We start from the raw sequence: 13,685 nt of genomic DNA on the forward strand, positions 1-13,685 counted from the left end.
CAGCTGACTGCAATAAAGCAGTGATTAGCACTCCCACCAGGATGTGCCAATTAAAAGTTTCCTAAGCACAAAGATACAAGATATTTAACAGTGTTCCCAGATCCTAGCCCAGGATGGTGACGACCCAGGCTGTTATTTCTCTAAGATTATCTTCCACACAAATTGCAAATTAAGGAGTACCTCTGGGCATTGTAGCTCGCTCCGCCTGGCCACGTTAGCTGGCGTTGAGTCGAGTGTGTAGAGAGGGCCAAAGGAGTGAGTAAGAACGAAATGACACCGGCCTGAGATAAAGAGGAGAGAGGTGAGGGCTAAGAAGCTAGATATCGGGAGCCAAGTGTGGCAGTGGGTCAATTGTCAAGCACAGCATCCACTTGGGACTTGTATCTCCTTATTACCTTCGCATTGAAAATGCGGAAGGTTATGTTTTGATCGCCGTGTATTTGTATGCGTGCGTGAGTGTTATTCGCATAAGTCAAAAAATATTCAAACCGAATCGCATGAAATTTGGTGGGATGATTGGTTATTATCCGGGGACCATTTGATTAGATTTTGGGATCGATTGGGTCAAAGGTCAAGGTCAAGGTCATGAAAAGGTCAAAATCTTCAAAATCTTCTTTGAATTGCATGAAATTTGGTGGGATGATTGATTATTATCCGGGGACCATTTGATTAGATTTTGGGATCGATCGGGTCAAAGGTCAAGGTCATGAAAAGGTCAAAATCTTATTTTTACCATAGCATTGCATGCCAATTTGTATCCAATTGGCATGCAACTAATGCCAAAATGTTCATAATTCAATGCCCAATCTTGTGATATGCGAAGGTATGCGCTCTACCGAGTGCCCATTCTAGTTGCTTTTTGTTTCTGCAGCGGACGATACGACACACACACACACACACACACACAAATCCACCTGAACACTGTGACCTTTCTCTCTCTTAAAGACATATCACATGCAGAGGCCATCGTTTTGGACCCAGAATAACACAAGCCCCTAAAATTCCACTCCATTATGTCAAAGAGTGGTAAAAGAACAACAACATAGAAAGCAAGTTAGTTTGAGAAATGAGAGGACTTTGAGTACGAATCAGTTTCGTCTGTGTGTGTGTGTGTAGGTGTGCTGGGTGATCTCCACTCAGCCGTATTATACGCAGATCTTGATAAGTTCAAAGTGTCTGTATCTATTTGCTACGGCAGTGTGATTTCACAGAACTCATCTAGCCTAGGGAATATGAAGCGATGCAGAGGTGGAGGGAAAGTGAGATGGGGTAGACGGAGAGAGAGAGACAGCGGGGTGGAGGACAAATAAGCAGGCAGACCTCATTAACTAACTTAATTGATTGATTATTGTACACTGCAGTGAAAATAGATCCCAATTGCACCTCCAATATTTGATTGCTTCTGGTTGTGCGCGTGTTTAATTGCAAGGCACGGAGAGTAAAGAGCGATGAGGAAAGAGTGGGATTGAAATCAGAGGGTTGGTTAAGGCAAGAGCCCGGAGGGCAAGTTTTCTGCACTGTTTAACTTGTTTGTTTTGAAAACTATTTAGTTTTTATGAACTGGAGATTACATTTGTCTTGGGGTTTCCACGAGGATAGATGCTGTTCCTCCTCGTGAAAGCTTTTAGCGGCTGATAGCGAGAGGTTAGATGAGAAACACTCATCCAATGCCAACACGTCCGGCAGTCTTCATCCTGGGTTTCTCGGGGAGTGGATCCTACAAGGTTTCTGAAAACCTTTAATTAGATATTGCTTTATGTGATGTAGCGGTTTCTAAATCGTATGTAAACTTGCACAGCTCCTTGTATGGCAATCCGCCATGTTGTACCAGGCTGAATTATTTACAGGATGGATTGCTGTGAAATTATTTATAAGATCTTCACGGCCTCCAGGGGATAAACCTGACATTTTATATGGCGCCCACTAGCAGGTCAAAATGTTCACTTCTCCCTGAGCATATCTCAACATGAAGAGGATGGATTAGAAGACATTCATGGTCTCCAGAAAGTTGATGACAATACCCTTTGTGTTTGTCCTTTTTGTGCTCTTGTGAGTGATTTGGTACAGACGAGCGTCCCCCAGAGGACGAATACTCAGGACTTTTTCTCGAGTGCCATACCAAGTACCTTCAAAATTAATGATCTTCCCATGTATACTTTGTCTTAAGTGCTAATTAGAAGCTGTTAGAGTGCATTAATTAAATAAATTAATTCGGTTGTGAGCATAGAAAACATGATACTGGCCAAGCATCAGCATGATTGAGTTGCCATTGTGATCATGTTAGCATCCTGGTGTTAGCATTTAGCTCAAAGTACAGACTCACAGGGCCGCTAGTATGGCGGTAGACTTTGGTCTGGAGATAATTGTTAGAGAGTTTTGAGATAAATGTTTTATATATATAGGGATATATGAAACATTTCAACATAGTCGAAGAATATGGATTTAAAAAGAGAACAAAATCTCGCATTGCAATGTAATTCAGTGTGGAGCTGCCTCCACACTTGAAAATAGAACATAAACAAACGTATGTCATGCTCAAATATGGTCATCAAGACAGCTCTCTGTTCGCTGGTGTAAAGCTGGCACGTAAACACACGGCTGAGGAATTCGAGATGCAAGGAAAGTGCCAAAGCAGCCATTCTGGATCCGGTTTGCCTTCGGGTGGCAGCCAAACGGTCCCGAGCTGAGTCACTGGGATCTCTTGTTTCACTCGACAGTCGCTGCTTACTTTATATAGAAACGTGTGGCCGAATGAGTCACCGTCAGCAGGAGAGATTCCATTTTTACAAATCAGTGGGTGGTGTGTCTAATGAGATGGCCGTTGGGCTTAAGTTCTTGTTTTCTTTTCTCGTCGATCTCCTTGAGCTGAGGGCGATTGAGGCAGAAACGAAAGGAGGCCGAGTCAAGTGCCAGACATGTTAAAAGCACATCTTAAAAAAAGACCACACTGTATAAATAACAGCAGTGTACCTGCTCGCCTGTGCCACTCGAATATCGTGTGGATTATTTCTCTTTATTATTCACGAGCCCCCTGTATTATTCTTCTCGACTTTAATGGTTCTCTCTCCTCCTCCCTCCCTAATAGGCGACCCTCCGATAGGTTTCCGCGACGTGTTGCTGCGCGACGGTCCCGAGGGATTCGCCAAGGCTGTCCGTGCCCACCAAGGCCTGTTGCTAATGGATACCACCTTCAGGGATGCCCACCAATCGCTCCTGGCGACTAGGGTTCGGACCCACGACCTGAAGAAGATCTCGCCTTTCGTCAGCCACAACTTCAGCAACCTTTACAGCCTGGAGAACTGGGGAGGTGAGTGTCTTTGTGCTGAATCTTTTAATCACTGGGAAATAGTTCCACACGTCACCACCAATTGTTCTTTACGGTACGGATTAAACGGATGCAGATTAGTGCGCTGCTGGTTGGCTGCTGGTTTGCAGACTAGAAAGAGTTTCCCAGTGTTTCCAGTCTTTAGGCTCAGCCCACTGTCTTCTTCTCTGATTTATAATAACGAGGGCATTTTTTGCATTGTCACGTAAGCGATCACGTAAGATAGGCCTGCATTTTCCTTTTCTCATCGTTATCATTTCAATGAAACTCTTTCTGTGTGTGCTCCTACATTATAAACAGCCATGCCTGTTCTCTCCATTCTCTTCCCTCTCTCTCCGTGGATCCGTAGCGTGTTTTGCTCATGACGGTGATTTTACCTCTTTGTCTCTCTGGTTTGAGCTATGAAAATCATGTGCCATTGAGAGCATATCTCATGCCTCCATCTCCTCTCCCACAAATCAGTCTTGAGCGAGCTCCCTCAATAGACATCGAATGTACTTGAAAGAATCGAGAAAATCATCCGTTATTGAAACTTCTCGAGGCGTGAACAGTCCAATAGCCCATGATAATATGCACTTACTTGAAATTGACCAGAGAACAAAAAGGACGTGCCTCGGGTTTGAACAGAGACCAATTACCAACACTTCTTGGTCCGATGTGAAGTGCAGTTGTTATGAACTGGTTTCAAAGAGTACATGTGGCGTTCCTATTTGAACACTGAGGATACTCGCATGTGTGTAAGAGATATGCCCAGTGAACCTCTTGAGGTTGAAACATTTAATGTAATGCTCAATTATCGTAAACCACTCAGAGCAATTATGCTTATTCTACTCGGAGTGCTTTCGGTAGATCACAAGAACAAACAGAAGAAGCAAACAACAAAGGCCTGCAGTAAAAAGGGCTTTTGTTTCAGTGACTGAGATGGTGAAGCAAAGTGAGAAAGAAACACACAATACACGGAGAGAGAGACTCTCCTTTCCAGGGCAGGAAACCCTTTCTAGGATTACATTCCTCCAGGTAGCTGATCGTGGCGCACCAGTAAGGGTAGGACAGCATTTCATTACTGTGGGAGAGCACGCTGGGCACATGTCACATCCAGTCACCGTCTACTCACCTCATGTTTGGACAGATAAAGAGGTTATTGCAAAAGTGAAACTGATGGGATATTTGGATAGACGGAGCTTAACCGACTGCCATCTCGCAGTGTATCGGGATGGAGTTAGGAGAAGGTCCGTAGAAAGATGACACCGGTTCGGCTTAGCCGTGTTTGAGCAGTCGCATTAAAAGTACATCTTTGAAGAGAGACCTCTCTGTGAACTCAGTTCTTCACTCTGCAGGATATTGTTAAAAAGGTGCCACGCTCCCCTCTGTACATCTCATTATACAGTGGCAGCCTGTTCTGAAAGGGGAAAGGGCTTTCATTAAGGGACATGCATTCCTTTTAAACAGTTCGTTATCTTATATTTGAAGACTTTAAAACGGACCTCATTTGTATTCATGCAGCGATAACAGAACCTGTCCCATGGCGTTATTCTCCTCCAGCGCCTCACCGGCTGGACACACAGTCCGACTCTAGAGAGTTACGGCCTTACAATAGTAATGATGAATCTCCTTTTTCGGGCCCGGGAAGCTCATAGCACAGGAAGACATGTCTATATGTTTGACTAAAGAAAGGGCACGAACTGAGCTTCAATCGGGTGTTTCATCCGAGTGAGAAACGGGGGAACACAACCTAATAGAAACATGCTTATGTTATGGTTGAGCTTTCAAGATGTTAGTTTACTGCGAGCTTCCTGTTTTCTGAGCCGAATCTTTATTATGGATTTTGAAAGCATAATGTTAAAAAAAAGCCAGAGAGAAGCAGTGGGTAAGATTTTCTAAACTAAAACGATTATTTTTGATTATAAAGATGCATTTAATAAGGTTTTCCCAAAACAGTGACCCTTTCCTTTTGAACAATGACATAATGTTATCACTTCAAAGGCTTATTTTGTCAAACTCATTCTGAGCTGAGCTGACGATATGGCGCCGACTCTTTACGTGGGCATTTTGCGACAGTAGAAGCTCAAAGTAAACAGTCTGGCGTCGACAACGAGAGGAAGGTGAATACATCTTCCTCTGCGTCCTCCTCAACGCGCTCATGCATAAATTTCAGTGGGAGTCGAGCTTTGAAATCTTGAAAGCTCTCGAAGTTCAAAGAGCGCTCCGTCTTCATTAAAAAGAGCCGGAGCACGTGGACGCGTGCTCGTCTCTCTCCCGTTCGCACAGCGACGGCAATAGTACATCATTGGAATCCGATGAAGAACAGGAGCCGGGCGATTTAAACGCCTCCTGACGTGATGGCTCCGTAATGGGCCGGCGTTATGAGCCGAGGAGATCGTCTCTCCCGTTTAAGAACAGTTGCAGAGAGAGCGAGTGAATCAGCGAAGGGGAACGTAATATGCTGCGGCTCCTCTTGATACGATTATGAGTCGGAGCACAGAATAGAACATTCCTAATTATTTAAACACTTAAAGGTGGAATCAATTCTTGAGCTAGATATCATCCCCCTGAATCCGTCCTCCAACTTAACGGCACAATAACGTCAAAGTGTTGTTGATTTGACGTGTTAAGCAGGAACAACACAGCACCAGGCCTTTTAACACAAAGCTCATTTCAGTTGGTTCCTCTTCGTAAACTCAAACATAATCCAAATTATCACCTTGTTTTGTTTAATAGCAGGTTTTTTTATTTTTTACTTATGACACTATACTTTATAACGGAGGGGATAAGGCTTGCAGAATCAGTAACTTCTTTTAAATAAACTTCTTAAAACCCATTTTTATAGAACAGCTTTTAAGTGATCTAGTCTTTTTATGCAGAACTTTGGTTCCCCTAATTTAGTTTGTCTGTTTTTAATTTATTTGTAATTTATTTGTTTATTTATTTATTTATTTTTTATTTTCCATTTTATTTTTTATTTTAATATATACTTTTAAATGTAATATCGGTTTCTTGCTATTCCACTTGTTTTGCTTTGACTCTCTGTGGAGCACTTTGTAAACATTGTTTTTAAAGCTACATATATAAAGTTATTATTATTTATCTTTCCTTGTTTTCATATGTTGCCTTTTCTGGCTCTTCTATCTACTTCTTCCCCTTCTTTCTTTTTGAAGTGTCCCATCAAATCGGACGCATCGTCATTTTCTCGCTCTTCGCACACACGCCATAATAAAAACGCTTCACACAGGACCAGTTGTACCGTACTCCCCTTAAGGAGTGTACTTCGTGGGGGAAATTAATGGATGGCCTTTGATCAGACAATGTTGTAATCTTTTACAGCGTGTCAGGATAATGTGTGAATATCAGACCGTTTATCCCTGCTGTTAAACTGCCCAAAATTCCCAGATACACTATTAGCCGGCCCCGCTCTCGCCTGATATTGATTTAGGTTGTGAAACACAAATCAGACTACCATGATGCTGCAGTAAAAAAAAACATCAGCTCTAGCACACTCTGTCCCACAAGGACAGCGTGTAATTGTACTTTCAAACAGCTCCTCATAAATCATCCAACGGCCATAGAAAGAATAACTACCTATTCCCTCTTGATAGGAAGCCCCGATACAATACACGCTTATTACAAAGTCATCAGAGATAGAGAATATTACACTCGGCTAAGCTTGAATCACTTCCCCGAGAAAGAAATCTCTCGGCGAGATGACCACGTGAGTATTAAACACGGCTAACCTGACACATTGTCCCTCTGCAAGAATGTACAAAAAAAAGAAAAGAAGAACCGTTGATATGAAATACAGTATTGCTTTCACATGTTTCAGCCGCTTAGAGGCAGAATGAATCATTGGAGATATTAAGCCTGTCAGAATCAGAATCAGAATCAGAAACAGTTTTATTGCCAGGAATGTTTTCACAAACAAACGAGGAATTTTTTTTGGTGGAAGGTGCAACATTTGGACATGACAAACAAACAACAATCAACACGACAGAAAGACAACAAATAATGTGAAGTGTTTGGGTGTGTGCTTCAAGTGGTGTGTTTTAGTTAAAGTGCATGTTAAAGTGACGTGTGTGGAGGAGGGAAGAAGAAGGAGGAGGAGGAGGAGGAGGAGGAGGAAGAGGAAGGAGCGGGAAGAAGGAGGAGAGAGGAAGGTGGAAGAAGAGGTGGTAGTCCTGGGGGTGACAGTCAGTCAGTCCCGGGGTCCATTGATGAGCCCGACCGCCGGGAAAAAGCTTTTGGTGTGGCGGGTGGTCTTGGTCATGATGGACGCAGCCTCCTCCCGAGGGAGGGACTCGAACAGGAGTGTCCAGGGTGGGAGGGTCAGCGACAATCTTTCCGGCCCGCTTCAGTGACCTGGAAGTGAACAGGACCTGGAGGGAAGGCAGATTGCAGCCAATAACCGTCTCGGCCGAGCGGATGATGCTCTGCAGCCTGCGCTTGTCTTTGGCTGTGGCTGCAGGGTGCCAGACGGTGATGGAGGAGCAGATGATGGACTCAACGATGGCCGTGTAGAATTGTACCATCATTCTCCCTGGCAGGTTGAATTTCCTCAGCTGCCTCAGGAAGAACATCCTCTGCTGGGCCTTCTTGGTGATGGAGCGGATGTTCAGCTCCCACTTGAGGTCCTGGGAGATGATGGAGCCCAGGAAGCGGTAGGACTCCACAGCGTCGGGAGAGTCACACAGGATGAGAGGGGCGGGTGGGGCTGCATTCCTCCTGAAATCCACAACCATCTCCACTGTCTTTAGAGCGTTGAGCTCCAGGTTGTTCTGGCTGCACCAGGTCACCAGGTGGTCAGTCTCCCACCTGTAGGCGGTCTCGTCCCCACCAGAGATGAGTCCAATGAGGGTGGTGTCATCCGCGAACTTTAGGAGCTTGACGGACTGGTGACTGGAGGTGCAGCTGTTGGTGTACAGCGAGAACAGCAGAGGAGAGAACACAGCCTTGGGGAACCCGTGCTGGTGGTCCGGGAGCCTGAGACGTGTTTCCCCAGCCTCACGTGCTGCTTCCTGTCGGTCAGGAAGTCTGTGATCCACCTGCAGGTGGAGTCGGGCACGTGCAGCTGGGAGAGCTTGTCCTGCAGCAGGGACGGGATGATTGTATTGAAAGCAGAGCTGAAGTCCACAAACAGGATCCTGGCGTAGGTTCCTCGGGAGTCCAGATGCTGGAGGATGTAGTGAAGGGCCATGTTGACTGCATCGTCTACAGACCTGTTGGCTCTGTAGGCGAACTGCAGGGGGGCCAGGAGTGGGGCGGTGATGGGCTTGAGGTGTGACAGGACCAAGCGTTCAAAGGACTTCATGACCACAGAGGTCAGGGCGATGGGCCTGTAGTCATTGAGTCCTGTGATCTTGGGTTTTGGGGACGGGATGATGGTGGAGGCCTTGAAGCAGGCTGGAACGTGGCATGTCTCCAGGGAGGTGTTGAAGATGTCGGTGAACACCGGAGACAGCTGGTCAGCACAGTGCTTCAGGGTGGAGGGGGAGACGGAGTCCGGGCCCGCTGCTTTCGGGGTTCTGCTTTTGAACAGCCTGTTGACGTCTCTCTCCAGGATGACGAGGGTCGTCGCTGAGTTGATGGAGGGTGCTCCAGAGGTGTGAGCCCTGATGGGCTGGGGAGGGTGGGCTGATGGTCTGTGGCTTGTTGATGGGGCTGTGGGGATGGTCTCAGGACTGCTCCATTGTCTTTCAAAGCGGCAGTAGAACTCATTTAGCTCGTCTGCCAGAAGCACATTGTTCATGGAGTGGGGTGATTTGGGCTTGTAGTTGGTGATCTGCCTGAGCCCTCTCCAGACAGAAGCAGAGTCGTTTGCTGAGAGCTGCTGTTGCAGTTTCTCAGAGTACAGACGTGTAGCATCTCTCACCGCCTTGCTAAACCTGTATTTGGACTCTGTGTACAGGTCCTTGTCCCCACTCCTGAATGCCTGGTCCTTCTGCAGTCTTAGCTTCCTGAGCTCCGCTGTGAACCAGGGTTTGTCGTTGTTATAACTCACCCTGGAGCTGGATGGAATACAGCTGTCCTCACAGAAGCTGATGTAGGAAGTTACAGCCTCTGTGTACTCATCCAGGCTGTTGGTAGCAGTCCTGAAGACATCCCAGTCAGTACAGTCCAAGCACGCCCGTAGATCCTCCAGAGCCTCACTGGTCCACTTCTTGAACTTCCTCACCACAGGTTTGCAGAGCTTTAGTCTCTGCCTGTATGAGGGAATCAGATGAACCATGACGTGGTCAGAGTTTCCCAGTGCAGCTCGAGGACGGCGTGATAGGCCCTGCTGATTGTTGTGTAGCAGTGGTCCAGAATGCTCTTCTCTCTAGTAGGGCATTTAATTAACTGTCTATATTTAGGGAGTTCGTGGCTGAGGTTTCCTTTGTTAAAATCCCAGTACAATAACTAAAGAGTCCGGGAAGGTCCGCTCCACACACCGTATCTGTTCGGCGAGGTCCGCTGTGCCTCGTGCACGTTCCCCTCGGCATGTAAACTCCGGCCAGGATGAATGAAGCGAACTCACGTGGGGAGTAGAAGGGTTTGCAGTGAATGATAAAAGATTCCAGGTCCGGCGAACAGTGCTGTAGGATCACCGTTACGTCGTTGCACCAGCCGTTGTTGAGGTAAAAGCAGATTCCTCCACCCTTTGCTTTTCCGGAGAGCTCCGTGTCCCGGTCCGCTCGGAACAGCTGGAAGCCAGCGAGCTGGAGCGCAGAATCTGGTATCGATCCACTTAGCCATGATTCCGTAAAACACAGGGCGGAGGATGAGGAGAAGTCTCTGTCTCTCCCACCAGCAGCTGGAGTTCGTCCAGTTTGTTGCACAGTGAGCGGACGTTGGAGAAATATGCCCGGCAGCGCTGTACGAGATCCCGTTTCCGTAGCCGCATAAGCGCCCTGAGCGTTTCCCTCTCCGCGGCGTTTGACCGTGGCGAAGGTGAGCACACCTTTTACAAAAATGTCCAGTAACTCCACAGAAGTTAAAAACGTTGGAAATAAATCCGCTGGAGTTGTTCCCCTGATGTTCATGAGCTCTTCTCTGGTGAAAGAGCTCTGGGAATCACAGCAGAAAACAGTATTTAAAACGAAAACAACAAAAAACATCGCGCACCAACACACCGAGGCGGCCGTGTTGGTGCTCTTTTAGGATTAGGTCCCTTCCTGATATAATATACCTCCGATGCAGTCACTTTTACTGGGTCACATTATGTGTCTATATGGTTCCTACCATCGATTTCACAGTTGGCAGATTTAACTGATGGTAATGTGGCAGATTCCTAGAATGTTTTAAGAAATATGAGCTGTTTCCTGGTACTGAACAGGCAGTGGACACACACACACACATGAAGCCTGACCAGCATCAAAAAAAATCAACCAATCCAGATTGATTAACTGTAATCGCAGAGACATAAAAATTGATCCGACAAGATAAACCGTCTGATGCATCACAGCAATATACGCACACTTAAGCAAAAATGCTGATGTCTGCAGTGTGCGTGCGTGTGTGCAACTCAATAATTCAAAAAGCAGATATTAATCATTGTTATTTATCATGGGCTTACCTTTATTGACTCAAGAGATAGAAGTTGTATATAACTTTATTTTTTTCCACCTGGGGAGATTTGGATGAAGTAAAGAGTTTGTCGTTATGAGAGCATTTTGTGTTTCTTATTTCTGAGTTCTGGATAAAGTGTACTCGAGCCCATATTCCCACAGCACCTTTTCCAGGTGAGAAGTCCCACAATAAATCAATTTCCTCTGTGATACATTACATTTCAACATTGCATGGGGTGTTTCATTCATTGCAATCGTTGGATTTGCTGAACTGGCTTGTTCCCATCTGATTTATTTCGGCTTAACTTTGTGACAGATTGTCGGCTGCCTATCTGCCCGTGCCTAATTTTCTGATATTTGGAGCCAGCTGTCGGCGCTCGTTCCCGTTATCAAATTATTAGAGAAACTTCTGCCGTCCTCGAAGAATTCCTTGTTCAGCATCGCATTTTGCTATAATACATTAATACTTATATGTTTAACATCAGATAGGATAGCTCGGAGTCATTCCTGCTCACAATCAGTGGTTTAGGAGATGCTGACGCAGGCTGGAATCTAAATCGAGAAGGAAGGAAGTGATAATGGATTAAGGGAGGGTATCCAGACCAGGCCACTGCTGCTCCTCCCCGACTGGGGATCAAGCTTAGTATTTTCTCTGTGTCCAAATGTTTGAGTGCACAGAAAGTGAAATTTAATGATGACAGTGTTGGATCAGCAGAAAACCACTGGAGGCTTCAATATTTCTGGCTGATATGATAAACGGGTATGAGATTCACTCATCTACTCCCCCAAGAAATTGCTATCTCCGTTTTTTTCCCTCTTTCACCGAAAGATTTCTGCGGTTTTAAAGTGGCTTGAGAATGAACTGATGAAAGTGTTAGAATGAACAATGAATGTGCAAGTATTATCAGACATTTCATCAGAGCGCCCATTCGTGTGCATGATGTGCACCGAGTGTGCGTGTGTGTGTTTGTTGGTCACGCAATGAGTTTTAAATATTAGTTTTTGAGTCTTATTTTTTGATAAAACGAAGACGGATGAGACTTCAGATGACAGCTCTCTGTGTGTGTGTGTGTGTGTGTGTGTGTGTGTAGGTGCTACCTTTGATGTGGCCTTGCGCTTCCTGTCCGAGTGTCCGTGGAAGAGACTCCAGGAGCTGCGAGCTTTGGTCCCGAACGTGCCCTTCCAGATGCTGCTGCGAGGGGCCAACGCCGTGGGCTACACCAACTACCCTGACAACGCCGTCTTTAAGTAAGTCACTCAGACACACACGCGTCATACAATGCATTTTAAGAAGGTAACAATCTTAATTCAGTTATTAAACAATCAAATGTGTAAGGGGCTAACAGGCATAACTTCCAGAGTGAATACACAATACACAGCACACAATAGGTTAATCTGCATTGTCTATGAATTCATTGAATACTATGTACGCTGAGTGTCGTGTTTAGTATGTACAATACAGTAAACCTCAAAAAATATATATTATTATTATTAATTAACCTTTATATTACTAGGATATTTATCATTTAGAGTCTAAACCTATTTTCCAAAAAACTTAAAAACAACAAATCAAAACAAAAGTTGTAAATGTTTCCAATTTTTCAAAATGTTTCCACTGTTGCGAAAAATCAATTTGAATAACAATATCTTGAAAGCAGCTTCTGCACATTGTTTACTCTGCCGCACACACCTGCAATACCATGGCAGTCCAGCAGCAGTCTCACAGCGTCATATATTAAATGTACATAAGCACGATAACACAAGATCACATTTCATGCATTGTTTTAGGGTCATAATGTCGTGCAATATGACGGCAGGCATTCAAAGCGTCAATCGAAAACCTCAATAGAAAACCACGACCTTTGATGAAGCCCCAATTTGAATAATGTGCATGGCTCCTCACTTTAACTGTCGTCTGAAGGTAATTCGTGCAGTTGTTGTTTTGATGAGGTGAAAAATGCATTTAACAAGCTGGAATGCATACATAATTTTGAGGTTAAAGCGATTGTTGTTGTTGTTGTTGTTGTCGCGATGTGACGTAAGCCCGGACACCATGTGGCGTCGGATACTCGATCCATCCTGATATTCACTCCTGGAAATGAAATACTCATTTCCCCTTCTCCCTTCATTCCACCGATGCTCTAACAATCGGTCTCTGTTCATACGGAGCGTGAAGCTCACGCGGCTGCTTTGTCTCTAAATGCTCCAGAACGGATGTTCTGAACAAACACATTTACTCAGGTCAGTCTGGTTGACGTTCTTCTTGTTTGCTCCGTCCGCGCTCTGTGAATTCCACACATTTCGCACACACACACATGTCGTTGACACAGATGTACACCGGAACAATCTCTCGGGCCATAAATACTCGTGGGCCCACACACATGCATACACACGCCTCCAACGCTTTTCCAAATGGATTCACGAGTTGGCTCGATGGCGTGGATGACTGGTGTCGACCGAAGCACACGCACCTGCATGCCGTTCCACGGACAAGGACACGAGCACGTGCACAGTGATTTTCCCCTCGTCTCATAATAAATTAAGAGTGGCATTATGACTAATGCAGCTGTCCCCTTTTCCCTCCTTCACATTGAATCACACACATGCACACAGACCACCCTATTTTGTTGCTGCCCCTCTCCTATCATATAGTCATTATTTATCCCCACTCTTATAACTCCCCCTTTCATGCCTCCATTCATCTCTCCACATTACCCACGTCCTCCCCTCTTTTTAACTCTCTCTCTAACCCGACTGCTCTAAACCCCTCCTCATCCTCATCCCCATTCTCAAGGGGCAGCGCCATCGAAAATATGCACATGATT

The 13,685-nt window shown here is 45.4% G+C and overlaps 1 protein-coding gene across 1 annotated transcript in view; it reads left to right on the plus strand.

The window, feature by feature from the left end:
* Window positions 1-13,685, plus strand: part of pcxb (pyruvate carboxylase b) — a 243,198-nt gene that overhangs the window by 189,283 nt on the left and 40,230 nt on the right. The window contains exons 15-16 of the mRNA XM_056442436.1: window positions 3,086-3,307; window positions 11,952-12,108. Coding sequence (XP_056298411.1) covers window positions 3,086-3,307; window positions 11,952-12,108 — 379 coding nt within the window. The remainder of the gene's footprint in view (window positions 1-3,085; window positions 3,308-11,951; window positions 12,109-13,685) is intronic.

This window comes from Pseudoliparis swirei, chromosome 21 (genome assembly GCF_029220125.1).
Source record: "Pseudoliparis swirei isolate HS2019 ecotype Mariana Trench chromosome 21, NWPU_hadal_v1, whole genome shotgun sequence".
Taxonomy (NCBI): domain Eukaryota; kingdom Metazoa; phylum Chordata; class Actinopteri; order Perciformes; family Liparidae; genus Pseudoliparis; species Pseudoliparis swirei.